The sequence below is a fragment of the Electrona antarctica genome (genome assembly GCF_951216825.1).
Source record: "Electrona antarctica genome assembly, contig: scaffold_615, whole genome shotgun sequence".
NCBI classification, from domain to species: Eukaryota; Metazoa; Chordata; class Actinopteri; order Myctophiformes; family Myctophidae; genus Electrona; species Electrona antarctica.
The window spans coordinates 25,632-53,528 of NW_027638669.1; the positions used below are offsets into that span (position 1 = coordinate 25,632).

Genomic DNA, 27,897 nt, shown 5'->3' on the forward strand with positions numbered 1-27,897 from the left:
GGCTCTGTCGTGGTCCTCAGTTTGAGCCTCTGTCGTTGTCCTCAGTTTGAGCCTCTGTTGTTGTCCTCAGTTTGAGGCTCTGTCGTGGTCCTCAGTTTGAGCCTCTGTCGTGGTCCTCAGTTTGAGCCTCTGTCGTTGTCCTCAGTTTGAGCCTCTGTTGTTGTCCTCAGTTTGAGGCTCTGTTGTTGTCCTCAGTTTGAGCCTCTGTTGTCCTCAGTTTGAGGCTCTGTTGTTGTCCTCAGTTTGAGCCTCTGTTGTCCTCAGTTTGAGCCTCTGTTGTTGTCCTCAGTTTGAGGCTCTGTTGTTGTCCTCAGTTTGAGCCTCTGTTGTCCTCAGTTTGAGCCTCTGTTGTTGTCCTCAGTTTGAGGCTCTGTCGTTGTCCTCAGTTTGAGCCTCTGTCGTTGTCCTCAGTTTGAGGCTCTGTCGTTGTCCTCAGTTTGAGGCTCTGTCGTTGTCCTCAGTTTGAGCCTCTGTCGTTGTCCTCAGTTTGAGGCTCTGTCGTTGTCCTCAGTTTGAGCCTCTGTCGTTGTCCTCAGTTTGAGCCTCTGTCGTTGTCCTCAGTTTGACCCTCTGTTGTTGTCCTCAGTTTGAGCCTCTGTTGTTGTCCTCAGTTTGAGGCTCTGTCGTTGTCCTCAGTTTGAGCCTCTGTTGTTGTCCTCAGTTTGAGGCTCTGTTGTTGTCCTCAGTTTGAGGCTCTGTTGTTGTCCTCAGTTTGAGCCTCTGTTGTTGTCCTCAGTTTGAGGCTCTGTCGTTGTCCTCAGTTTGAGCCTCTGTCGTTGTCCTCAGTTTGAGGCTCTGTTGTTGTCCTCAGTTTGAGGCTCTGTTGTTGTCCTCAGTTTGAGGCTCTGTCGTTGTCCTCAGTTTGAGGCTCTGTTGTTGTCCTCAGTTTGAGGCTCTGTCGTTGTCCTCAGTTTGAGGCTCTGTTGTTGTCCTCAGTTTGAGGCTCTGTCGTTGTCCTCAGTTTGAGGCTCTGTTGTTGTCCTCAGTTTGAGGCTCTGTCGTTGTCCTCAGTTTGAGGCTCTGTTGTTGTCCTCAGTTTGAGCCTCTGTCGTTGTCCTGCAAAGAGTTAGTTTTTCTTCTCCTTAACAGTGTTGTTTTTGGCAGCACATTTTGATTTTAGTTTTAGTCATAGTATCTCGAATAGTTTTAATTTAGTTTTAGTCACATTTTAGTCACCTGGAATGTCTTAGTGTTAGTCTAGTTTTAGTCGACTAAATGTCATAAGATTTTAGTCGACTAGATCTACAGTTGATTTTGTCGACTACAATGTATTTTGGCGGGCCTTGATGCCGTCGTAATGACTGTTTTTACACTTGCTGAAAATAGCTGATCTACAAGCTCACAACGCGTCGCAGCGTGACACGTTGTGAGCTTGTAGATCGGCTATTTTCAGCATGCAACCAAGTGTAAAATGACTCATACTGGATCTCTTGTCCACTAGTCCCTTCCTAGTGGACCTCTTGTCCACTAGTCCCTTCATAACATTTTAGTCTAGTTTTTAGCTGTTGACGACATTGTCAATACATTAGTCTTAGTTTTAGTCACCATGGCTTAGTTTTCATGTAGTTTCCATGTAGTTTTCGTCAGTGAAAACAAGGTAGTCGACGGACATTGTTCGTCTTAGTTTTAGTCGAGGAAAACAACACTTCTCCTTAACCCTGTGTGTTCCACATACTAACCTGTTCACCGTGGTCCGAGGGGAGCTGCACGTTCCAGAGGAGGCGCTCAAGGTTGGACCGACGGCATGCTGAGGTTGTTGTGGTGAATGACTAGGGCCCGACTCACACCTTTACATCTAGCATACAACATTGATGCATGCTTGTTGTATGAGATGTATAGCTGATGCAAGCTCGCAATGCATTTCCAATGGGAGTCACATGGTTTGACACAACATTTGTGTTGTATGGCTTTCGGCTGTGTTTCGACTCCCTCATACAACACAAATGTGACTCCCATTGGAAATGCATTGCGAGCTTGCATCAGCTATACATCTCATACAACAAGCATACATCAACCTGTTGCGAAGGTGTGAGTCGCCCCTAGCAGTGGTGGAAAAAAAGTACTCAATTGTTTTTACTTAAGTACAAGTACCAATACTGCCAATTTAGAACTACAAGTCAAAGTACGGAATTGAAATTGTGCTTGAGTAAAAGTACAAAAGTATCCAGCATCAAAATGTACTTAAAGTACTAAAAGTAAAAGTATTCATATTGCAGAATGTCCCATTTCACAAGTTCAAAATGTGTACAAAATCTATTGAAAATAGCCGATATACAAGCTCTCAATGCGTCGCGTTGCGAGAGCTTGTAGATCGGCTATTTTCAAATGGCCGAAATGTATAGGATGTATGTTTTCTAATCAAAATTTAAATCTAGTAACTAAAGTTTTCAAATAATTGTAGTGAAGTCAAAGTACAAATTGTGGCTCTGAGATGTAGTGGAGTAGAAGTAAAAGTATTGGAAATGCTCAAGTAAAGTACAAATACCTCAAAATTGTACTTAAGTACAGTACTTAAGTAAAAGTACTTAGTTACTTTCCACCACTGTGAATTGGGTCCCGTTCGGCTTTCACTGGCAGCCAAATCTAATGTAGACCTGAGACCAGATTCTTAAAAAAAAAAGTATTCTAAATTATGACAGTTTTCTGAATAACCTATGTAGCCTATAGCACAACCTATCAGTGGTGCTCAAACTATTTCACTGTCAAGGACCCCGAAAATTACGTAATTGGCCACTGACCCCCCCCCCCCAAAAGCAGAGATTTGAGTTAAAAACGTTCGCTCTGAAAGAATATAATATTCAAAGATTTGTGCCACATTTTCAAGATTTAAAAAAATAGCAGATCTACAAGCTCGTAGCGCGGCACGCTATGAGCTTGTAGATCTGCTATTTTGCAATAGCTAAATTAATGACATAGTGCTTAAAACACCAAAAGGGGTTCCCGCCCAGAATGGGTTAACTCTGAACACAAGTCTGAACACAAACACATGGAATCTGATTTCTTACAAATGTGACTTGAGACACATTCAGAGGTGGTTTCACATTCAGAGGTGGTTTCACATTCAGAGGTGGTTTCACATTCAGAGGTGGTTTCACATTCAGAGGTGGTTTCACATTCAGAGGTGGTTTCACATTCAGAGGTGGTTTCACATTCAGAGGTGGTTTCACATTCAGAGGTGGTTTCAAATCTGATTTCAGGAGATCCGTCTCAGTCTGCGATAATGAATTGCATTTTATAGCGCTTTTCTATGCACTACGTGCCTACTCAAAGCGCTTTACAATGGTTCATTCATTCATACGTTGGGAGGTGAAGGTTCATTCATTCATACATTGGGAGGTGAAGGTCCATTCATTCATACATTGGGAGGTGAAGGTCCATTCATTCATACATTGGGAGGTGAAGCGGCGAACAGTCGACGCCAGCGTCCTCACTTCCCACATTCACACACCGACGGTGGCGAGCTCACACCGACCGACTCATTGGAGGCAATGTAGGGTTCAGTGTCTTGCCCAAGGACACTTCGACATGTGGACAGGAGGAGGAGCCGGGATTAGAACCGCCGACCCATTGGATCATTGGACGACCTGTTCTACCTCCTGAGTAGTCTTGCGTAGCCAGACAACTATTCCACAATCTCCGATTGCTATATAGAGTCTGGACCTACAGCCCCATGAGCTGGACCTACAGCCCCATGAGCTGGTCCTACAGCCCCATGAGCTGGTCCTACAGCCCCATGAGCTGGACCTACAGCCCCATGAGCTGGACCTACAGCCCCATGAGCTGGACCTACAGCCCCATGAGCTGAGTAAGGAATGCTATATAGAGTCTGGACCTACAGCCCCATGAGCTGGTCCTACAGCCACATGAGCTGAGTAAGGAATCCTATATAGAGTCTGGACCTGCAGCCCCATGAGCTGAGTAAGGAATGCTATATAGAGTCTGGACCTACAGCCCCATGAGCTGAGTAAGGAATGCTATATAGAGTCTGGACCTACAGCCCCATGAGCTGAGTAAGGAATGCTATATAGAGTCTGGACCTACAGCCCCATGAGCTGAGTAAGGAATGCTATATAGAGTCTGGACCTATAGCCCCATGAGCTGAGTAAGGAATGCTATATAGAGTCTGGATCTACAGCCCCATGAGCTGAGTAAGGAATGCTATCTAGAGTCTGGATCTACAGCCCCATGAGCTGGTCCTACAGCCCCATGAGCTGAGTAAGGAATGCTATATAGAGTCTGGACCTGCAGCCCCATGAGCTGAGTAAGGAATGCTATATAGAGTCTGGACCTACAGCCCCATGAGCTGAGTAAGGAATGCTATATAGAGTCTGGACCTACAGCCCCATGAGCTGAGTAAGGAATGCTATATAGAGTCTGGACCTACAGCCCCATGAGCTGAGTAAGGAATGCTATATAGAGTCTGGACCTATAGCCCCATGAGCTGAGTAAGGAATGCTATATAGAGTCTGGATCTACAGCCCCATGAGCTGAGTAAGGAATGCTATATAGAGTCTGGATCTACAGCCCCATGAGCTGAGTAAGGAATGCTATATAGAGTCTGGACCTACAGCCCCATGAGCTGGACCTACAGCCCCATGAGCTGGTCCTACAGCCACATGAGCTGAGTAAGGAATCCTATATAGAGTCTGGACCTGCAGCCCCATGAGCTGAGTAAGGAATGCTATATAGAGTCTGGACCTACAGCCCCATGAGCTGAGTAAGGAATGCTATATAGAGTCTGGACCTACAGCCCCATGAGCTGAGTAAGGAATGCTATATAGAGTCTGGACCTACAGCCCCATGAGCTGAGTAAGGAATGCTATATAGAGTCTGGAGCTACAGCCCCATGAGCTGAGTAAGGAATGCTATATAGAGTCTGGACCTATAGCCCCATGAGCTGAGTAAGGAATGCTATATAGAGTCTGGATCTACAGCCCCATGAGCTGAGTAAGGAATGCTATCTAGAGTCTGGATCTACAGCCCCATGAGCTGGTCCTACAGCCCCATGAGCTGAGTAAGGAATGCTATATAGAGTCTGGACCTGCAGCCCCATGAGCTGAGTAAGGAATGCTATATAGAGTCTGGACCTACAGCCCCATGAGCTGAGTAAGGAATGCTATATAGAGTCTGGACCTACAGCCCCATGAGCTGAGTAAGGAATGCTATATAGAGTCTGGACCTACAGCCCCATGAGCTGAGTAAGGAATGCTATATAGAGTCTGGACCTATAGCCCCATGAGCTGAGTAAGGAATGCTATATAGAGTCTGGATCTACAGCCCCATGAGCTGAGTAAGGAATGCTATATAGAGTCTGGATCTACAGCCCCATGAGCTGAGTAAGGAATGCTATATAGAGTCTGGACCTACAGCCCCATGAGCTGGACCTACAGCCCCATGAGCTGGACCTACAGCCCCATGAGCTGGTCCTACAGCCCCATGAGCTGGACCTACAGCCCCATGAGCTGGACCTACAGCCCAATGAGCTGGTCCTACAGCCCCATGAGCTGAGTAAGGAATGCTATATAGAGTCTGGACCTGCAGCCCCATGAGCTGAGTAAGGAATGCTATATAGAGTCTGGACCTACAGCCCCATGAGCTGAGTAAGGAATGCTATATAGAGTCTGGACCTACAGCCCCATGAGCTGGTCCTACAGCCCCATGAGCTGAGTAAGGATTGCTATACAGAGTCTGGACCTGCAGCCCCATGAGCTGAGTAAGGAATGCTATATAGAGTCTGGACCTACAGCCCCATGAGCTGAGTAAGGAATGCTATATAGAGTCTGGACCTACAGCCCTATGAGCTGAGTAAGGAATGTTATATAGAGTCTGGACCTACAGCCCCATGAGCTGGACCTACAGCCCCATGAGCTGGACCTACAGCCCCATGAGCTGAGTAAGGAATGCTATATAGAGTCTGGACCTGCAGCCCCATGAGCTGAGTAAGGAATGCTATATAGAGTCTGGACCTACAGCCCCATGAGCTGGTCCTACAGCCCCATGAGCTGAGTAAGGAATGCTAGAGTCTGGACCTGCATCCCCATGAGCTGAGTAAGGAATGCTATATAGAGTCTGGACCTACAGCCCCATGAGCTGAGTAAGGAATGCTATATAGTCTGGACCTATAGCCCCATGAGCTGAGTAAGGAATGCTATATAGAGTCTGGACCTACAGCCCCATGAGCTGGACCTACAGCCCCATGAGCTGGACCTACAGCCCCATGAGCTGGACCTACAGCCCCATGAGCTGGTCCTACAGCCCCATGAGCTGGACTTACAGCCCCATGAGCTGAGTAAGGAATGCTATATAGAGTCTGGACCTACAGCCCCATGAGCTGGACCTACAGCCCCATGAGCTAGTCCTACAGCCCCATGAGCTGGTCCTACAGCCCCATGAGCTGGTCCTACAGCCACATGAGCTGGTCCTACAGCCCCATGAGCTGAGTAAGGAATGCTATATAGAGTCTGGACCTACAGCCCCATGAGCTGAGTAAGGAATGCTATATAGAGTCTGGACCTACAGCCCCATGAGCTGAGTAAGGAATGCTATATAGAGTCTGGACCTACAGCCCCATGAGCTGAGTAAGGAATGCTATATAGAGTCTGGACCTACAGCCCCATGAGCTGAGTAAGGAATGTTATATAGAGTCTGGACCTACAGCCCCATGAGCTGAGTAAGGAATGCTATATAGAGTCTGGACCTACAGCCCCATGAGCTGAGTAAGGAATGCTATATAGAGTCTGGACCTACAGCCCCATGAGCTGAGTAAGGAATGCTATATAGAGTCTGGACCTACAGCCCCATGAGCTGAGTAAGGAATGCTATATAGAGTCTGGACCTACAGCCCCATGAGCTGAGTAAGGAATGCTATATAGAGTCTGGACCTACAGCCCCATGAGCTGAGTAAGGAATGCTATATAGAGTCTGGACCTACAGCCCCATGAGCTGGTCCTACAGCCCCATGAGCTGAGTAAGGAATGCTATATAGAGTCTGGACCTACAGCCCCATGAGCTGAGTAAGGAATGCTATATAGAGTCTGGACCTACAGCCCCATGAGCTGAGTAACGGAAGCTTATTTTTGTATTTCCTTTTCTGCTAAGCAACAAGCTATATATGCTCAGATGTTTTCTATTGGCGAGGAGGCTCCACTTCCGCTTTATATTTGACTCATGACAGCTCCTCCGTTGCTCCAGACTGTATGATGGAAGCATTTGGAAATTGCGAGAGTCAACAGTCTGGTAACGCCAGACGAGCTCCTGAGCCACAGCCGCCCTGTGATCTAACCACCCCAACAATTAAATACAAATCGGATTCCATGTGACTTGTTTGTGTTTCGACTTATTAAAAAAGGCACACTGTCTTCACGCATGATGCCTGATGAAGGTCTGAACCACCCAAACGTTGCTCAATAAATCTAATTCTGCAAGTGAAGACAGTGTGAGTGAAGACAGTGTGAGTGAAGACAGTGTGAGTGAAGACAGCGTGAGTGAAGACAGCGTGAGTTAAGACAGTGTGAGTGAAGACAGTGTGAGTGAAGACAGCGTGAGTGAAGACAGCGTGAGTGAAGACAGTGTGAGTTAAGACAGCGTGAGTTAAGACAGTGTGAGTGAAGACAGCGTGAGTGAAGACAGCGTGAGTGAAGACAGCGTGAGTGAAGACAGTGTGAGTGAAGACAGCGTGAGTGAAGACAGCGTGAGTGAAGACAGCGTGAGTGAAGACAGTGTGAGTGAAGACAGCGTGAGTGAAGACAGCGTGAGTGAAGACAGCGTGAGTGAAGACAGTGTGAGTGAAGACAGTGTGAGTGAAGACAGTGTGAGTGAAGACAGCGTGAGTGAAGACAGCGTGAGTGAAGACAGTGTGAGTGAAGACAGCGTGAGTGAAGACAGTGTGAGTGAAGACAGTGTGAGTGAAGACAGTGTGAGTGAAGACAGCGTGAGTGAAGACAGCGTGAGTGAAGACAGCGTGAGTGAAGACAGCGTGAGTGAAGACAGCGTGAGTGAAGACAGCGTGAGTGAAGACAGTGTCATAGCTGGCTCATGCTATGGCAACGATTGGGAGACAGGAGACAGCGCAACAGTATAAGACACTGTATTTATTAACAAGTAGGCCTATACATACAACTTGGAGTACAACATAACGGATCCTATGAGGTGTGGAGTCAGCAATCAGTGGTGTGGTGGTGATGGATGTGTGGCACATGGTGTGGTGTGTGTGTGGATGGAAAGAATAAGGTAAACATAGTTCTATAAGGGCATGGAGGCAAGCAGGCAGTGGAGGCACAGACAGCAGGTCTGCCTCTTCTGGATCTCTCTGTGGGAATGGCAGGGGGATTGCTTTTATAGAGGCACCGGGCCCAGGTGCTCTCCAATGAGCAATCCAGATGGAATGGAATGCCCCACCCAGGCTCACCTACAGGGAGACAATTAGGCAGGTACTCCCTAACCACTTCACAGTCTGTGTATCTATATGTGTGGGGCATCACAGAGTGAAGACAGTGTGAGTGAAGACAGTGTGAGTGAAGACAGTGTGAGTGAAGACAGTGTGAGTGAAGACAGTGTGAGTGAAGACAGTGTGAATGAAGACAGCGTGAGTGAAGACAGTGTGAGTGAAGACAGTGTGAGTGAAGACAGTGTGAGTGAAGACAGTGTGAGTGAAGACAGTGTGAGTGAAGACAGTGTGAGTGAAGACAGTGTGAGTGAAGACAGCGTGAGTGAAGACAGTGTGAGTGAAGACAGTGTGAGTGAAGACAGTGTGAGTGAAGACAGTGTGAGTGAAGACAGCGTGAGTGAAGACAGTGTGAGTGAAGACAGTGTGAGTGAAGACAGTGTGAGTGAAGACAGCGTGAGTGAAGACAGCGTGAGTGAAGACAGCGTGAGTGAAGACAGTGTGAGTGAAGACAGTGTGAGTGAAGACAGTGTGAGTGAAGACAGTGTGAGTGAAGACAGCGTGAGTGAAGACAGTGTGCGTTCGGGATCCCTTTTTTATCTACTTCCCGACGCACGTGTCCGCTGTAGGTGATGTGCAGAAGGACCTTTTTCTTCTAGACTTATTTAAACAAATCAGATTCCAATCTGGACGTGCCACATACGTACAGATCTGATTCAGGCTGGATTTGGCTGCCAGTGTAAATGGGGTACCTTAGTGGTACCAGAACTGTACCGTACCAGCGGTCTTTAGCTAGTGGAGATGCGGTGACGTACGACATTGGATTTCTAAACAAATTTGTTCAACGCAAAATACTGTGTTGAAGACTTAGTTCAGGAGACTAAAAAAGCAATTCTCCTGAACGCTGCCTTCCTTCCTTCATGGCATGGAAAGGAGAGGAGAGGAGAGGAGAGGAGAGGAGAGGAGAGGAGAGGAGAGGAGAGGAGAGGAGAGGAGAGGAGAGGAGAGGAGAGGAGAGGAGGGCATTTGCATTTATTTCACCATGTAGTAAATGCTGCATTCGTGGTCTGGAGAGGGCAGTTGTTTTACAGACGGGTAAAAGGGGCAGGGGAGCTGAAGAAGCCCCTTTTGACGTCTATATGTGTGCACAACGTCCCTGCATGGTGACAGTCCTGATCAGCCTATGCCCACTCTAGTCTAAACCAAGGACTATTAAATGAGGACAGGAAGCGAAGACCGTACGGTGGACTCCATGTTGCTCCCTGGAAGGAAAGAAACATGAGTAGTTGAGACCAAGGGCAACATGGAGTCCCCCGCACGGTCTTCGCTTCCTAACCTCTTTCAATTAACCTTGCTCTAAACCACCTCGCTGCTTCCATCCCGTCCTCCTCCTCCTCCTCCTCCTCCTCCTCCTCCTCCTCCTCTGTCAGCATGAGAAGTTCAGCAGCCAGCTCCAACTAGTCCATAAGAAGGTGGTTCCCGATGAGGAGGCCTGTCGAGCAGCGGAGGTCAAGCCCTCAGAGCCGGCGCCGGCGGCGGCGGGACCAGCACCAGCACCAGCACCAGCACCGCCTGCAGCATGCGAGGGAGCCACGTCCGCCAAACCTCCTCCTCCTGAGACCTGCCAGGGAGAGGACAGGATGGCAGGTGAGAGTTATAGGCTAGATAGCAGCAGTGGTTTCCTAATCCTTTTTAGCCTGTCTGTCACCCAATAGAGAGATTAGACATTCGCCCCCCCCCCCCCCCGCCTCCGGGACCCAAACTATAGTGAAAATAGCATTATCTACAACGCACGCATACGCATCGATTTGCGGCGCATCGTCAGCGTGTAGATTCATTGGCTATTTTCGCTACTTCGTAAACATTTTGGTTTTCTACAACCCTACACACACACACACACGCATGCATGCATGCACGCAGACACACACACAGAGACGTGGCACATTTATAGTAGGATATCAGATTTTTTCCCCCCCACTGGTTTGGGTTCATCGTTTCTGCTTGAGAGAGACCAGATTGAGGTAGGAGAAGGGAGGCCTGGCCTGAAACCTATGTTTCCATGTCAGTCGTTCTCAAACATTTTCATGTCAAGGACTCCCAAAAATAAATGTAATTGGCCGCCGACCCCCATCTGAAAATATGTTGTTCCAGTGACCCCCCCCCCAGAAGCAAAGCTTTGAGTTAAAATCGTTCGCTCTGAAAGAATATATATTTTCAAAGATTTGTGCCACATTTTCAAGATTTTTCAAAAATAGCAGACCTACAAGCTTGTAGCGGTGCCGCGCTATGAGCTTGTAGATCTGCTATTTTTCAATAGCTAAAGAATAACATAATGCCTAAAAACACCAAAACGGGTTAATGTGTTGTTGTTCCAATGAAGTGATGTGTAAACTCATCCTCTCGTGACCTTTCATTGAAGTGATGTGTAAACTCATCCTCTTGTGACCTTTCAATGAAGTGATGTGTAAACTCATCCTCTCGTGACCTTTCAATGAAGTGATGTGTAAACTCATCCTCTCGTGACCTTTCAATGAAGTGATGTGTAAACTCATCCTCTCGTGACCTTTCCGCCAGGAGGAGATTTATCGGCGGCGCACCGTGGAACTCCGCTGTACGGCCAGCCTGCCTGGTGGGGCGACGGAGACGGCAGGGAGCAGCATTCTGGACGGACCTCGGACAGGAAGCAGGAGAAAACGGAGACAGGTACAGGATACAGGACCCGCGCTCCGTGGGTCCCCGAGTACCCACCAGACGCAACAACAACTATACGTAGAAAGGTGCATTAAGGGCCTTTCTCGGCCCTCTCCCACAAGGAGTAGCTAACGGCAGGGCTGACTGGGACAAAGGAGTAGCTAACGGCAGGGCTGACTGGGACAAAGGAGTAGCTAACGGCAGGGCTGACTGGGACAAAGGAGTAGCTAACGGCAGGGCTGACTGGGACAAAGGAGTAGCTAACGGCAGGGCTGACTGGGACAAAGGAGTAGCTAACGGCAGGGCTGACTGGGACAAAAGGAGTAGCTAACGGCAGGGCTGACTGGGACAAAAGGAGTAGCTAACGGCAGGGCTGACTGGGACAAAGGAGTAGCTAACGGCAGGGCTGACTGGGACAAAGGAGTAGCTAACGGCAGGGCTGACTGGGACAAAAGGAGTAGCTAACGGCAGGGCTGACTGGGACAAAGGAGTAGCTAACGGCAGGGCTGACTGGGACAAAGGAGTAGCTAACGGCAGGGCTGACTGGGACAAAAGGAGTAGCTAACGGCAGGGCTGACTGGGACAAAAGGAGTAGCTAACGGCAGGGCTGACTGGGACAAAAGGAGTAGCTAACGGCAGGGCTGACTGGGACAAAAGGAGTAGCTAACGGCAGGGCTGACTGGGACAAAAGGAGTAGCTAACGGCAGGGCTGACTGGGACAAAAGGAGTAGCTAACGGCAGGGCTGACTGGGACAAAAGGAGTAGCTAACGGCAGGGCTGACTGGGACAAAAGGAGTAGCTAACGGCAGGGCTGACTGGGACAAAAGGAGTAGCTAACGGCAGGGCTGACTGGGACAAAAGGAGTAGCTAACGGCAGGGCTGACTGGGACAAAAGGAGTAGCTAAAGGAGTAGCTAACGGCAGGGCTGACTGGGACAAAAGGAGTAGCTAACGGCAGGGCTGACTGGGACAAAAGGAGTAGCTAAAGGAGTAGCTAACGGCAGGGCTGACTGGGACAAAAGGAGTAGCTAACGGCAGGGCTGACTGGGACAAAAGGAGTAGCTAACGGCAGGGCTGACTGGGACAAAAAGGAGTAGCTAACGGCAGGGCTGACTGGGACAAAAGGAGTAGCTAACGGCAGGGCTGACTGGGACAAAAGGAGTAGCTAACGGCAGGGCTGACTGGGACAAAAGGAGTAGCTAACAGCAGGGCTGACTGGGACAAAAGGAGTAGCTAACGGCAGGGCTGACTGGGACAAAAGGAGTAGCTAACGGCAGGGCTGACTGGGACAAGGAGTAGCTAACGGCAGGGCTGACTGGGACAAAAGGAGTAGCTAACGGCAGGGCTGACTGGGACAAGGAGTAGCTAACGGCAGGGCTGACTGGGACAAGGAGTAGCTAACGGCAGGGCTGACTGGGACAAAAGGAGTAGCTAACGGCAGGGCTGACTGGGACAAGGAGTAGCTAACGGCAGGGCTGACTGGGACAAGGAGTAGCTAACGGCAGGGCTGACTGGGACAAGGAGTAGCTAACGGCAGGGCTGACTGGGACAAGGAGTAGCTAACGGCAGGGCTGACTGGGACAAGGAGTAGCTAACGGCAGGGCTGACTGGGACAAGGAGTAGCTAACGGCAGGGCTGACTGGGACAAGGAGTAGCTAACGGCAGGGCTGACTGGGACAAGGAGTAGCTAACGGCAGGGCTGACTGGGACAAAAGGAGTAGCTAACGGCAGGGCTGACTGGGACAAAAGGAGTAGCTAACGGCAGGGCTGACTGGGACAAAAAGGAGTAGCTAACGGCAGGGCTGACTGGGACAAAAGGAGTAGCTAACGGCAGGGCTGACTGGGACAAAAGGAGTAGCTAACGGCAGGGCTGACTGGGACAAAAGGAGTAGCTAACGGCAGGGCTGACTGGGACAAAAGGAGTAGCTAACGGCAGGGCTGACTGGGACAAAAGGAGTAGCTAACGGCAGGGCTGACTGGGACAAACATTCGGCCCGGTCATTTTCGCGTGAATTTGGCCCAGACCGGCCTGCCACAACCAGCGCGCAGATAGCAGAAACTCTACCGCCCACTCTGTCGAGGCACACACAAACAAACAATCCCTAATACCACCACTTTTACAGAACAACATAAATGAGACAAACCAACACAACCCTTTGTAGAGGGTTTATTTGTCACTCACTGATACAGGTACAGTGAAATTATCATGATTTTTTTTTTTTACATGGCGGCCCCCTACGGTCGCGGCCCCCTACGGTCGCGGCCCCCTACGGTCGCGGCCCCCTACGGTCGCGGCCCCCTACGGTCGCGGCCCACCGGGAATATGCCCGGTACGTCCTGTGGCCAGTCCAGCCCTAACGGGCAATTATGAGAACTGTATTTTGCCCATAAACCTCAAGTTTAGCAGCATATACAGTTAATATACGGTAATATACAGGTGTGATGGTACAATTCGGGAGTTTACCGGAGTTTGTTGGAAAGTTTAACGGGAGTTTCCTGTAATATACACATCCGTATTCCATGCTTTTTGCGCAGTGTATATTGTGTTTAGGATCCAAGATGGCCGCAGCACCAGGAGGGGGTGGGGCGGAGGTGAGCGGGCGGGCTCGACATATGCCCTTACTGGGCTGCATTCAAGACACTTGCCTTGTGTCTGACACCTGACTTGTGTCTGAACACAGCTTTGATGGATGTTTTCCTCCCCCCCCCCCATCAAACAAAATGTTTGGTCAAACCATATGGGCTTCCATTGGGAATGCATTGGAGCGGCCATTAAACACAGACACAAGACAGGTGTCTTGAATGTGTGAACGCAGCACAGTAAGGGCGTATGTCAACCCCACCCGCTCCTGGTGCTGCGGCCATCTTGGAAACTAAACACAATATAAACAATTGGAGAGGGGGTGGGTTGCACATTCCCTCTGGATCCGGGTTTTTTTTCGACCAATGACAAAGCTTCTAGGAACATCTTTGAATGCAGATTGCGGCCCCTAGATGTGTCTCAGAGACTAACATTGTTTTTGAGAGTGTTTTACCCATCGCTGGCTGTCTGAATACCAAAAAAATAAAAAATAAAAAGGTCATTACAATTTTGGCATATTATTGCTTATACGCTTTAACTCTCAAATTCAATTAGTAAACTTTGATACTTTTTCAATAGTAATAGTATTTGTGAAGTTGTTACCCTACAGCACGGGTTCCCAAAGTGGGGTCCGGGGACCCCTAGGGGTACTTGAGAGCTCAATTAGAGATATAAGGAACCAAATGGATCCTTATGGGTCTGTAACTCAGAGAGTGTACAAATGGAACCAAATGGACCCTTATGGGTCTGTAACTCAGAGAGTGTACAAATGGAACCAAATGGACCCTAACGGGTCCATTTGGTTCCATTTGTACACTCTCAGAGTTAAATTAACAGTGGTTTTACAATATAAATTGGGGTACCAGAGATAGAAATGCCATTAAATCGGGGGTCCGTAGCATAATGCGCGTGAATTTGGGGGTCCATGAAATTAACATGTTTCGGAATCACTGCTAGAGCCGTAAAAATCCTCCCTTATCACTGGGGTCACTGGCATATGTTTTCAAATGGGGGGTCCGTGGCCTAATAAATGTTGATTTGGGGGTCCTGGACACGAAAAGGGAACCACTGCCCTACAGTACAAACTGTACAGTACGGTACGTCTTCACGTTCATATCTACAGATAACAAAGACGCCAAGAAGAGTGCTGCCGACGCCCCAATGAGTGGCCCCCTGCCGCCACTAGGGGTCTCCAGCGAGGAGCCCAGCTACTTCGAGATCCCCACCAAAGACCCCCTGGGGGAGGCCCCGTCCCGAGACACTGAGGCAGGCTCCGCCTCCGAGCCCGCCCACGGACACGCCTCCTTCACCATCGATTTCGACCCCACCGGGGCGTCGGGTAGGTAGCCAATTAGGTAGTACGTAAAAAAAAGTGAGTGGTGCTGTACTGTACTGTACTGTACTGTACTGTACTGTACTGTACTGTACTGTACTGTACTGTACTGTACTGTACTGTACTGTACTGTACTGTACTGTACAAGCTCTCCTCATTGGCCTCTGTCTGTGTTTTAGGCTGCACAACAGTGACACTTGGTGGTGACAAAATGCTAATTCCGTGCTCGGACACAGGGACGGACACATAGCTGTGTGAGTGGTTGCACCACTCAAAAAGTCCATTAATAATTAGTGTCACAGAAAAGGTGTAGGCTGAGGCCGAGGCTACTCCTGCTCGAGATATGTTTCACTAAATATTTCACTGTTACACCTATGACTCAGCAATAATAGATGTCTTAAGGGCCTTTCAAACGTGAAGCGAGGAACGCAGGCTCTGTCGCCTGGATCAACAACAGGTCTCCTCCAGGTCTGGATCAACACAGGTCTCCTCCAGGTCTGGATCAACACAGGTCTCCTCCAGGTCTGGATCAACACAGGTCTCATCCAGGTCTGGATCAACGACAGGTCTCCTCCAGGTCTGGATCAACAACAGGTCTCCTCCAGGTCTGGATCAACAACAGGTCTCCTCCAGGTCTGGATCAACAACAGGTCTCCTCCAGGTCTGGATCAACAACAGGTCTCCTCCAGGTCTGGATCAACAACAGGTCTCCTCCAGGTCTGGATCAACAACAGGTCTCCTCCAGGTCTGGATCAACAACAGGTCTCCTCCAGGTCTGGATCAACAACAGGTCTCCTCCAGGTCTGGATCAACCACAGGTCTCCTCCAGGTCTGGATCAACGACAGGTCTCCTCCAGGTCTGGATCAACGACAGGTCTCCTCCAGGTCTGGATCAACCACAGGTCTCCTCCAGGTCTGGATCAACGACAGGTCTCCTCCAGGTCTGGATCAACCACAGGTCTCCTCCAGGTCTGGATCAACCACAGGTCTCCTCCAGGTCTGGATCAACCACAGGTCTCCTCCAGGTCTGGATCAAAGACAGGTCTCCTCCAGGTCTGGATCAACCACAGGTCTCCTCCAGGTCTGGATCAACAACAGATCTCCTCCAGGTCTGGATCAAAGACAGGTCTCCTCCAGGTCTGGATCAACAACAGGTCTCCTCCAGGTCTGGATCAACAACAGGTCTCCTCCAGGTCTGGATCAACAACAGGTCTCCTCCAGGTCTGGATCAACAACAGGTCTCCTCCAGGTCTGGATCAACCACAGGTCTCCTCCAGGTCTGGATCAACGACAGGTCTCCTCCAGGTCTGGATCAACGACAGGTCTCCTCCAGGTCTGGATGAACCACAGGTCTCCTCCAGGTCTGGATCAACGACAGGTCTCCTCCAGGTCTGGATCAACGACAGGTCTCCTCCAGGTCTGCATCAACCACAGGTCTCCTCCAGGTCTGGATCAACGACAGGTCTCCTCCAGGTCTAGATCAACGACAGGTCTCCTCCAGGTCTGGATCAACCACAGGTCTCCTCCAGGTCTGGATCAACCACAGGTCTCCTCCAGGTCTGGATCAACCACAGGTCTCCTCCAGGTCTGGATCAACACAGGTCTCCTCCAGGTCTGGATCAACCACAGGTCTCCTCCAGGTCTGGATCAACGACAAGTCTCCTCCAGGTCTGGATCAACCACAGGTCTCCTCCAGGTCTGGATCAACGACAGGTCTCCTCCAGGTCTGGATCAACGACAGGTCTCCTCCAGGTCTGGATCAACCACAGGTCTCCTCCAGGTCTGGATCAACGACAGGTCTCCTCCAGGTCTGGATCAACCACAGGTCTCCTCCAGGTCTGGATCAACCACAGGTCTCCTCCAGGTCTGGATCAACGACAGGTCTCCTCCAGGTCTGGATCAACACAGGTCTCCTCCAGGTCTGGATCAACACAGGTCTCCTCCAGGTCTGGATCAACGACAGGTCTCCTCCAGGTCTGGATCAACGACAGGTCTCCTCCAGGTCTGGATCAACACAGGTCTCCTCCAGGTCTAGATCAACAACAGGTCTCCTCCAGGTCTGGATCAACAACAGGTCTCCTCCAGGCCTGGATCAACCACAGGTCTCCTCCAGGTCTGGATCAACGACAGGTCTCCTCCAGGTCTGGATCAACGACAGGTCTCCTCCAGGTCTGGATCAACGACAGGTCTCCTCCAGGTCTGGATCAACGACAGGTCTCCTCCAGGTCTGGATCAACGACAGGTCTCCTCCAGGTCTGGATCAACGACAGGTCTCCTCCAGGTCTGGATCAACGACAGGTCTCCTCCAGGTCTGGATCAACGACAGGTCTTCTCCAGGTCTGCTCAAGAGGGGGCGCGACAACGCAAGCATAAAAACAAAAAGCTAAACAGAATCCAGGTCTGGTGAGTCGCGGGGGGCGTGTGCACGTAACAAGCACGCGCGCAACAAATTCACCGCACTCACGTAAATACGCTTGCGTTGTCGCACCGCGACTTCTCCACCAAGTGCTCTAAAAATGAACTATAGGCGCGTTATATCGCTTCACGTTTGAAAGGCCCTTTAGACATCATATTAAAGGAGCATTCAGTGATTTGGGTGATTTGGAAAAAAACCCGGTCCACCCGGTAACAAGATGTGCACATGCACACGCTCTACAGTGGGGGAAGTACAACAGACCAACAGCACGTGCACCAATGCCCGCCCCACTCGATCATGATTGGAGGAAGGCCCCTCTCATCCTGATTGGATGAAGGCTTTGCCACCCAAAGCCCAAACCGAAACTAGGGTTTTTTGACCCCAGGGGCTCACTGGGGACAGGGAGGAACTCCTTATATGGTCAGCACACTTTATAGTAGGGCGGATTATCCAAAAAATAAGAAAAAATAAGTGATATTTGAATTAAGTGAAATCACTGAATATACCTTTAAGTTAACTTTATCTACTTTGTCAGGTAAAGCGAGCGCCAAGGACCGCGCAGCGGTGAAGGCGGGGCCGGAGACCAGGCCACGCCCCAAGAGGGGCGTGGGGGAGGAGATGAGCCCCCTCCAGACGGCCATGGTGGCCGCGGAGGTCAAGGTCGCCGATTGGCTAGCGCAGAACGAGCTGCCGCTGGCTCTTAAAGAGACGGTCGCCGTCGCCGAGGACGACGGGGAGAGCGTGAAGAGTGACCTGCCCGTCCAGCTGAGGAGTCTCAAAGGTGTGTGTGCGTGTGCGTGTGCGTGTGCGTGTGCGTGTGTGTGTGCGTGCGTGTGTGTGACTTATACTGGATCTCTTGTCCACTAGTCCCCTTCCTAAAATTTTTGTCTAGTTTTTATTTGTTGACGAAATTGTCAATATATTTAGTCTTAGTTTTAGTCATCAAAGCTTAGTTTTGATTTAGTTCCCATTTAGTTTTTGCCAGTGGCAAAAGGTAGTCGACGAACATTTTTTCACTGGCGTGCGTGCGTGCGTGCGTGCGTGCGTGCGTGCGTGCGTGCGTGCGTGCGTGCGTGCGTGCGTGCGTGCGTGCATGCACTGCTTCATCCCATCACCATTGACGGGTTAACTCGTCATGTCAGGGTTTTCATTGATTACGATAGATGGCGCTCTTCATTGATTACGATAGATGGCGCTCTTCATTGATTACGATAGATGGCGCTCTTCATTGATTACGATAGATGGCGCTCTTCATTGATTACGATAGATGGCGCTCTTCATTGATTACGATAGATGGCGCTCTTCATTGATTACGATAGATGGCGCTCTTCACCAAAGTACGCATGGCTCTAGGCCGCTAGGAGACCGACAAAAACAACGGAAACTAGAAAAAGTGCCCTTCTGGGCACAGGTCTCCACCAGGAGGATAGGACTGTGTGAGATGTTTGGCAAAATGTTTAGGAGTAATATAAACATGTTTGTTTGTTTTAGTTTTTTGCAACAATTTTCTTCATTTTGTTGAGGAAATGCAGAGCCACTCATAGCATCTCTGAGGATAGAATTATGGATGAGCAGGACATATCCAGCATTTTGAACGAAACGGGCCACTCCTGAAAACGTTGGAAGGCAATCTTAGCCAATCTGTGTAGAATCTGAGAAATCCAACAGACTCGTCTTGATCACATGACTACAGAGATCATGTGGACCAATTTGCGTGAGATTTGGATGAAATCTGTGCGACTAACATAAGCAATGTGTTTTGCAGAAATCGGCCTCATGGTGGCGCTATAACCGGCAGATGTGGAGGGATGCAGGGACAATGTTTTTCCATGGCCTCTAGGGAGTGCGCGTACATAAGTTGTATACAGATCAATGCAGTTATAGCTAAAAACCGGAATTGGCCTGTTATAGCGCCACCGTGAGGCTGATTTGGGGAAAAGAATTGTGGCATGTCGTCCTCGGCCTAGTGGAAATGTGCGTGTATAATTTCACAGAAATTGCACACTGTTTGTGATTTGTGGCATTTTGTTCGAAACGGACCAATCGTGTGAGCTTTGGAAGCCAATCTTAGCCAATCAGGATGGAAGATGGGAAATGGTGCTGCTCCGTGTTGATCACATGACTATGGAGATAGTGTATACCGAATTGTGTGATGTATGGATAAAATGTGTACGAGTAATCTACATAAATGTGTTTTTCCTAAATCGGCCTCATGGTGGCGCTATAACAGGCCGTTGAGGAATATGTGGGGCAGAGGTTCGTCGTTGGCATCCAGGGAGTGTGTGTGCAAAGTTTGGCATGGATCGGGCCAACGGTGCCGGAGATTAGCTGATAATGGACGGACGGAAGGACGGACGGACGGACGGACGGAAGGAAGGACACACACACGGACGGAGTGCAAAACATACTCTCTCCCCATGCCTTCGGCCTGGTGGAGACAATGAACCGGAAGTGAAAAGTCTGCCTTAATGTAAATAAATTTGCATTTAGAAATGCATTCATCTTGGATTCTCTTCCTAGATTTAGTTTTTGGTCAAAACAAAGCTTTATTACTTACTTACTTTTTTTTAGGCAGTAAACATGAGGACGGCACCCAGAGCGACTCGGAGAACACGCTGGGCGACCAGCGGCGGACGGCAGCGCTGGAGGAGCGCTCTCCTCGCGGGGGGATGTGGGGGAGCCCGGGCGGCGCCAAGATGATCCGAGAGGGCCGTGCCAACGTGCCCGACGGGCTCTTCGCGGAGGAGGACAGCCCTGCACGGCGCCACAGGTCCTCCGGCACCAAGGTGGGTCACTAGATGACATGGTATCACCTCCCTCCCAAGGTGGGTGACTAGATGACATGGTATCACCTCCAGGCCCCAAGGTGGGTGACTAGATGACATAGTATCACCTCCAGGCCCCAAGGTGGGTGACTAGATGACATGGTATCACCTCCAGGCCCCAAGGTGGGTGACTAGATGACATGGTATCACCTCCCTCCCAAGGTGGGTGACTAGATGACATGGTATCACCTCCCTCCCAAGGTGGGTGACTAGATGACATGGTATCACCTCCCTCCCAAGGTGGGTGACTAGATGACATGGTATCACCTCCAGGCCCCAAGGTGGGTGACTAGATGACATGGTATCACCTCCCTCCCAAGGTGGGTGACTAGATGACATGGTATCACCTCCAGGCCCCAAGGTGGGTGACTAGATGACATGGTATCACCTCTAGGCCCCAAGGTGGGTGACTAGATGACATGGTATCACCTCCCTCCCAAGGTGGGTGACTAGATGACATGGTATCACCTCCAGGCCCCAAGGTGGGTGACTAGATGACATGGTATCACCTCCAGGCCCCAAGGTGGGTGACTAGATGACATGGTATCACCTCCAGGCCCCAAGGTGGGTGACTAGATTACATGGTATCACCTCCCTCCCAAGGTGGGTGACTAGATGACATGGTATCACCTCCAGGCCCCAAGGTGGGTGACTAGATGACATGGTATCACCTCCCTCCCAAGGTGGGTGACTAGATGACATGGTATCACCTCCCTCCCAAGGTGGGTGACTAGATGACATGGTATCACCTCCAGGCCCCAAGGTGGGTGACTAGATGACATGGTATCACCTCCCTCCCAAGGTGGGTGACTAGATGACATGGTATCACCTCCAGGCCCCAAGGTGGGTGACTAGATGACATGGTATCACCTCCCTCCCAAGGTGGGTGACTAGATGACATGGTATCACCTCCCTCCCAAGGTGGGTGACTAGATGACATGGTATCACCTCCAGGCCCCAAGGTGGGTGACTAAATGACATGGTATCACCTCCCTCCCAAGGTGGGTGACTAGAAAGATGATAGGCATTCCTACCTTATGGGTTTTCTAGAGTTTTCTTTGTCTAAATGTATGTATTTTGAGCCTATTAATGTTTTTAGTTCAATGATTGTTTTAAAAACGCTGTTGACAATGAAGGGAACAATTACGTCATCTTGTCCCTTTAACGCAAACATTAAATGCCATTTTTGTTTTGTCACCGTTTGTTTTACATCACCATTACATCACCTAATAAACATGAGTTAGACTTTAATATATTAGCGTTTTCAATAACGGTTTGGCTAAAAGCTACGGTGACACACAGATGCGTACCAGGCACAACAGATATTCTTCTCAAGTTCTCTCAGAGGGCAGGAGAACATGAGCAACATGAGCAGAGGGGAAGAACATTTTCTGTTGTGCAAATCAAATAAAATCAAATCTATGACAACAAATATATGTTCAAACAACGGACATATAAGCAATGAGATTAACTCAATATTTCTTTGTATCAAAGCACTCCAATGCTGACCTAAACCAAATTAACTGTATCTTAATGCTGACCTCTGGTGGTGACAATGATATTTAACGGAACAAAATGATCCATCCTGTTGCTACTTTGCTTGTCTAGTTTGTTTTTCCCCTTCTGTTCTTTTCTCTGTTAATTACCTTGTATTGACTGTATACGTGGAGGACCATCTCGAAAGCGAGATATTGTATCTCAAGTCAAGGGGTATTCCAAATAAAGAATTTCAATCATCAAGGTGGCGGCATCGGGGGGAGGAGGAGGAGGGGCCGCGGGGGAGAGGCGTCCGGGCGCGGCGCCCTATCAGCAGACAGGCCGAGACGCAGCAGCCTATCAGCAGACGGGCCGAGACGCAGCAGCCTATCAGCAGACGGGCCGAGACGCAGCAGCCTATCAGCAGACGGGCCGAGACGCAGCAGCCTATCAGCAGACGGGCCGAGACGCAGCAGCCTATCAGCAGACGGGCCGAGACGCAGCAGCCTATCAGCAGACGGGCCGAGACGCAGCAGCCTATCAGCAGACGGGCCGAGACGCAGCAGCCTATCAGCAGACGGGCCGAGACGCGGCAGCCTATCAGCAGACAGGCCGAGACGCAGCAGCCTATCAGCAGACGTCCCGAGACGACGGCTACCTCCAGGGAGACGACCACAGCGACCGAGGGACGTACACCATCGAGGTGGAGAACGGAGATCACGAGGAGGAGGAGGCCAGGAGGATGATCGACAAGGTGGGACGACCGAGTTGGCACAGAAAGCAACATTCGTAATGATTTATTACTCTTTTAATGACAGAATAACGACGGCCGTGGGTCAGTGGGTCCATCATGCGTTTGTGTGGTGCATTGCAGGTGTTTGGTGTGGAGGAGCAGCAGTCCGTGCCCGTGTCCAGGGTGGGGGGCGCTGGGGACCCCCACAGACACAGGCTGACCACCCAGAGGTCGGCCACGGGAGACAAGAGCAAGCCTGGACGCATGGACACAGAGGTGGGTACCAAACCAAGCTTGGACACATGGACACAGAGGTGGGTACCAGACCAAGCTTGGACACATGGACACAGAGGTGGGTACCAAACCAAGCTTGGGCGCATGGACACAGAGGTGGGTACCAGACGCTACACAGAGAGCAAGCCTGGACGCATATGGACACATTTATGCATATATGCCCTCATTTATCAATCAAGTGTAAAATCTGACTCAAATTCGAGCCTAGGTTTTGTAGTACACTCACGTCGGCATGACATTTATGAAGTGATCCCAAACAGCTGATCCTTCCTTAATTTCGTTCTGACTTTAATTAATGTGACGGCTGAAATCAAGCCTCGCCCTCGTTTTTGCGACATGAACAACTGCAATATGACCAAACAACGTATGGAAACCATAGTTACATGATGGAAAAAGCCAATACAAAATGTTTCCACCACTTGCCTTGAACAACAGCTGCTTTTAAATGACCAGAGGTTGTTGCTGTGGGTGCTGCCCCGTGCAGGTGCTTCCTGAGGAGCTGGTGGTGGGGGGTCCCCGCTGGGTGTCTCAGTGGGCCACGCTGGCTGCCAGTCACATCAGGACCGACCCGGAGGGATCCGGACCAGAGAGCCACGTCTACATGACCGAAGACAGAGGTACTGTCTCTGATAGTCTGTTGGCCCCAGAGGTACTGTCTGTCTCTGATAGCCTGCTGTACTGGCCCCAGAGGTACTGTCTGTCTCTGATAGTCTGTTGGCCCCCAGAGGTACTGTCTCTGATAGTCTGTTGGCCCCAGAGGTACTGTCTCTGATAGCCTGCTGTACTGGCCCCAGAAGTACTGTCTGTCTCTGATAGCCTGCTGTACTGGCCCCAGAGGTACTGTCTGTCTCTGATAGTCTGTTGGCCCCAGAGGTACTGTCTCTGATAGTCTGTTGGCCCCAGAGGTACTGTCTGTCTCTGATAGTCTGTTGGACCCCAGAGGTAATGTCTGTCTCTGATAGTCTGTTGGCCCCAGAGGTACTGTCTGTCTCTGATAGTCTGTTGGACCCAGAGGTACTGTCTCTGATAGTCTGTTGGCCCCAGATGTACTGTCTGTCTCTGATAGTCTGTTGGCCCCAGAGGTACTGTCTGTCTCTGATAGTCTGTTGGCCCCAGAGGTACTGTCTGTCTCTGATAGTCTGTTGGCCCCAGAGGTAATGTCTGTCTCTGATAGTCTGTTGGCCCCAGAGGTACTGTCTGTCTCTGATAGTCTGTTGGCCCCAGAGGTACTGTCTGTCTCTGATAGTCTGTTGGCCCCAGAGGTACTGTCTCTGATAGTCTGTTGGCCCCAGAGGTACTGTCTGTCTCTGATAGTCTGTTGGCCCCCAGAGGTACTGTCTGTCTCTGATAGCCTGCTGTACTGGCCCCAGAGGTACTGTCTGTCTCTGATAGTCTGTTGGCCCCCAGAGGTACTGTCTCTGATAGTCTGTTGGCCCCAGAGGTACTGTCTCTGATAGCCTGCTGTACTGGCCCCAGAAGTACTGTCTGTCTCTGATAGCCTGCTGTACTGGCCCCAGAGGTACTGTCTGTCTCTGATAGTCTGTTGGCCCCAGAGGTACTGTCTCTGATAGTCTGTTGGCCCCAGAGGTGCTGTCTGTCTCTGATAGTCTGTTGGACCCCAGAGGTACTGTCTGTCTCTGATAGTCTGTTGGCCCCAGAGGTACTGTCTGTCTCTGATAGTCTGTTGGCCCCAGAGGTACTGTCTCTGATAGTCTGTTGGCCCCAGAGGGACTGTCTGTCTCTGATAGTCTGTTGGCCCCAGAGGTACTGTCTGTCTCTGATAGTCTGTTGGCCCCAGAGGTACTGTCTGTCTCTGATAGTCTGTTGGCCCCAGAGGTACTGTCTGTCTCTGATAGCCTGTTGGCCCCAGAGGTACTGTCTGTCTCTGATAGTCTGTTGGCCCCAGAGGTACTGTCTGTCTCTGATAGTCTGTTGGCCCCAGAGGTACTGTCTGTCTCTGATAGTCTGTTGGCCCCAGAGGTACTGTCTGTCTCTGATAGTCTGTTGGCCCCAGAGGTACTGTCTGTCTCTGATAGTCTGTTGGCCCCAGAGGTACTGTCTGTCTCTGATAGTCTGTTGGCCCCAGAGGTACTGTCTGTCTCTGATAGTCTGTTGGCCCCAGAGGTACTGTCTGTCTCTGATAGTCTGTTGGCCCCAGAGGTACTGTCTGTCTCTGATAGTCTGTTGGCCCCAGAGGTACTGTCTCTGATAGTCTGTTGGCCCCAGAGGTACTGTCTCTGATAGTCTGCTGTACTGGCCCCAGAGGTACTGTCTGTCTCTGATAGCCTGCTGGCCCCAGCCAGTGTATACTTTCTGGCAGAGAGCTTGGCGGGTGCTTGTAATACTTACATTTTCTTTTATAAATTAACATATAAAAACATCAAAGAAATTCCAAAATATGTAATGATAATTAATCACGGCCTGAAAAGGTTGAGGAAGTAAACTATGGAGAATCATCATCCACTCGTCTCTCCCGTCTCCATTTCAGCTGAGATCAGCGAGTCCAGTTACTCCGCCTCGTCCGGCTACACCGACCACCGCAAGAGGAGGACCCTTCCCCAGCTGCCTGGCGAGGAGCACGCCCCGGGGAGGAGGAGGGGAACGACGGGCGGCGGCGGCACGGGGGAGGAGCACGCCCCGGGGAGGAGGAGGGGGCCGACGGGCGGCGGGGAGGAGCACGCCCCGGGGAGGAGGAGGGGGCCGACGGGCGGCGGCGGCACTGGGGAGAAACAAGACACAGAGCTGCAGGAGAAGGAGAGCCATCAGGTGAAACCAGTGGTGGAAAAAGTACTCAATTGTTTTACTTAAGTAAAAGTATACCAATACTGCAATTTAGAACTACTTCGTTACAAGTAAAAGTACGGAATTGAAAATGTACTTGAGTAAAAGTACAAAAGTATCGGCATCAAAATGTACTTAAAGTACTAAAAGTAAAAGTATTCATATTGCAGAATGTCCCATTTCACAAGTTCAAAATGTGTACAAAATCTTTTGAAATTAGCCGATCTACAAGCTCTCAATGCGTCGCGTTGCGATGCATTGAGAGCTTGTAGATCGGCTATTTTCAAATGGCCGAAATGTATACGGTTGAATTGGTTAATGTATGTTTTCTAATAAAAATTGAAATCGTCAAAGTAACTAAAGTTTTAAAATAATTGTAGTGGAGTAAAAGTACAAATTGTGGCTCTGAGACGTAGTGGAGTAGAAGTAAAAGTATTGGAAATTGGAAATACTCAAGTAAAGTACAGTACTTAAGTACTTAAGTACAGTACTTAAGTACTTAAGTACAGTACTTAAGTAAAAGTACCTGGACAACACTCCACACGTCCCAAACTCTTCTCCCTTCTCTAAAACACCCTGGAAAACGCTCCACACATCCCAGACTCTTCTCCCCTCTCTAAAACACCCTGGACAACGCTCCACACGTCCCAGACTCTTCTCCCTTCTCTAAAACACCCTGGACAACGCTCCACGCGTCCCAAACTCTTCTCCCTTCTCTAAAACACCCTGGACAACGCTCCACACGTCCCAGACTCTTCTCCCTTCTCTAAAACACCCTGGAAAACGCTCCACACATCCCAGACTCTTCTCCCCTCTCTAAAACACCCTGGACAACGCTCCATGCGTCCCAAACTCTTCTCCCTTCTCTAAAACACCCTGGACAACGCTCCACACGTCCCAAACTCTTCTCCCTTCTCTAAAACACCCTGGACAACGCTCCACACGTCCCAAACTCTTCTCCCTTCTCTAAAACACCCTGGACAACGCTCCACACGTCCCAGACTCTTCTCCCTTCTCTAAAACACCCTGGACAACGCTCCACACGTCCCAGACTCTTCTCCCTTCTCTAAAACACCCTGGACAACGCTCCACACGTCCCAAACTCTTCTCCCTTCTCTAAAACACCCTGGACAACGCTCCACACGTCCCAGACTCTTCTCCCTTCTCTAAAACACCCTGGACAACGCTCCACACGTCCCAGACTCTTCTCCCTTCTCTAAAACACCCTGGACAACGCTCCACACGTCCCAAACTCTTCTCCCTTCTCTAAAACACCCTGGACAACACTCCACACATCCCAAACTCTTCTCCCTCCTGGCTCCAAAACTATGGAATGCACTTCCCATTACAATCAGAACTGCAGCATCACTCCCAATCTTCCGCCGTAGTCTGAAAGACACACCTCTTCAGACTCCATCATGGCCCGTAGCACTTGCCCTAGCCCCTACGACGTATGCAAAGGCCCAACTTATGTAACTTAGATAGCATTTAATGCAGAGTTTCATAATATAGCCTAATATATTCCACTGTTACGTTCTTAGCTTACGTATGATTCATGATAACAATTATTTATGTATGTGATGTATTCTGGATTAAGAGCGTCTGATAAATGCCTACATTGTAAATTGTAGGTGAAGATGAGCAGGGAGAAGAACAGACCTGCGGGAGGCCATCGCGGCGGAAGCCCCAAGCGCTCGTCCCCTGCCAAGTCGCTGGACAGCGGCGGAGGAGGGGGAGGAGGAGGGAGGGCCGGCCAGCCGGGTGGCGGCGTGGTGACCAGGCTCCCGCCTCGACCGCTGAGCAGCGCTGAACAGAGGAGGCTGGAGGAGGCGCGGAGGAGGAGGAAGAAGGAGGAGGAGGAGGAGGAGAAGGGGTCCATGAAGGTGGACAACAACGGGAAGCCCCTGCTGAGGCAGGAGAGTTTCACCGTGGAGAGAGCCAGTGGCTCCGGCGGCGTGCCCATCGAGCTCATACCACGCATCGACGGGCACGGCAGCAGCAGAATGCACTCCAGGTACAGGGGTGGCCACGTCTCTGTGTGTGTGGTTGTAATGCACGTAACTCGAGAACCGTTCGCCCCACCGACTTCATATTCGACACACGCGTTTCACACCCCCACAGGGAGTGCAGTGCCAGGTATCGAGTCGGTCAGACCCACGGTTCTCCAGAACCACCACAAAAGGTTCTGGTCAGGCTCTGCCAGTGGGCCTAATCAGCCTAAATCCCCTCACCTTAATTTCCAGTCTCTGCCTCAGCCAATTGATTTCCATGGCAACCCCACACCTGACAATTGATTAGCCTACTTAACCACAGTCACAGTCAGTCAGTTTGCCCTCTTCACACACAGGCAGATACAGAGATCTCCATGTGGGACACAGACAGACA

At 50.1% G+C, this 27,897-nt stretch overlaps 1 protein-coding gene across 1 annotated transcript in view; it reads left to right on the forward strand.

The window, feature by feature from the left end:
• Positions 1–27,526, forward strand: part of LOC306917864 (centrosomal protein of 170 kDa-like) — a gene marked incomplete at both ends in the record, with an annotated part of 39,453 nt that extends 11,927 nt beyond the window's left edge. Inside the window, 11 exons of the mRNA XM_079530761.1 lie at positions 1,674–1,730; positions 9,814–10,030; positions 10,958–11,086; positions 14,778–14,993; positions 17,939–18,184; positions 19,975–20,189; positions 21,970–22,458; positions 22,579–22,713; positions 23,216–23,348; positions 25,220–25,497; positions 27,144–27,526. Coding sequence (XP_079386887.1) covers positions 1,674–1,730; positions 9,814–10,030; positions 10,958–11,086; positions 14,778–14,993; positions 17,939–18,184; positions 19,975–20,189; positions 21,970–22,458; positions 22,579–22,713; positions 23,216–23,348; positions 25,220–25,497; positions 27,144–27,526 — 2,498 coding nt within the window. The remainder of the gene's footprint in view (positions 1–1,673; positions 1,731–9,813; positions 10,031–10,957; positions 11,087–14,777; positions 14,994–17,938; positions 18,185–19,974; positions 20,190–21,969; positions 22,459–22,578; positions 22,714–23,215; positions 23,349–25,219; positions 25,498–27,143) is intronic.
• Positions 27,527–27,897: the final 371 nt, after the last annotated feature.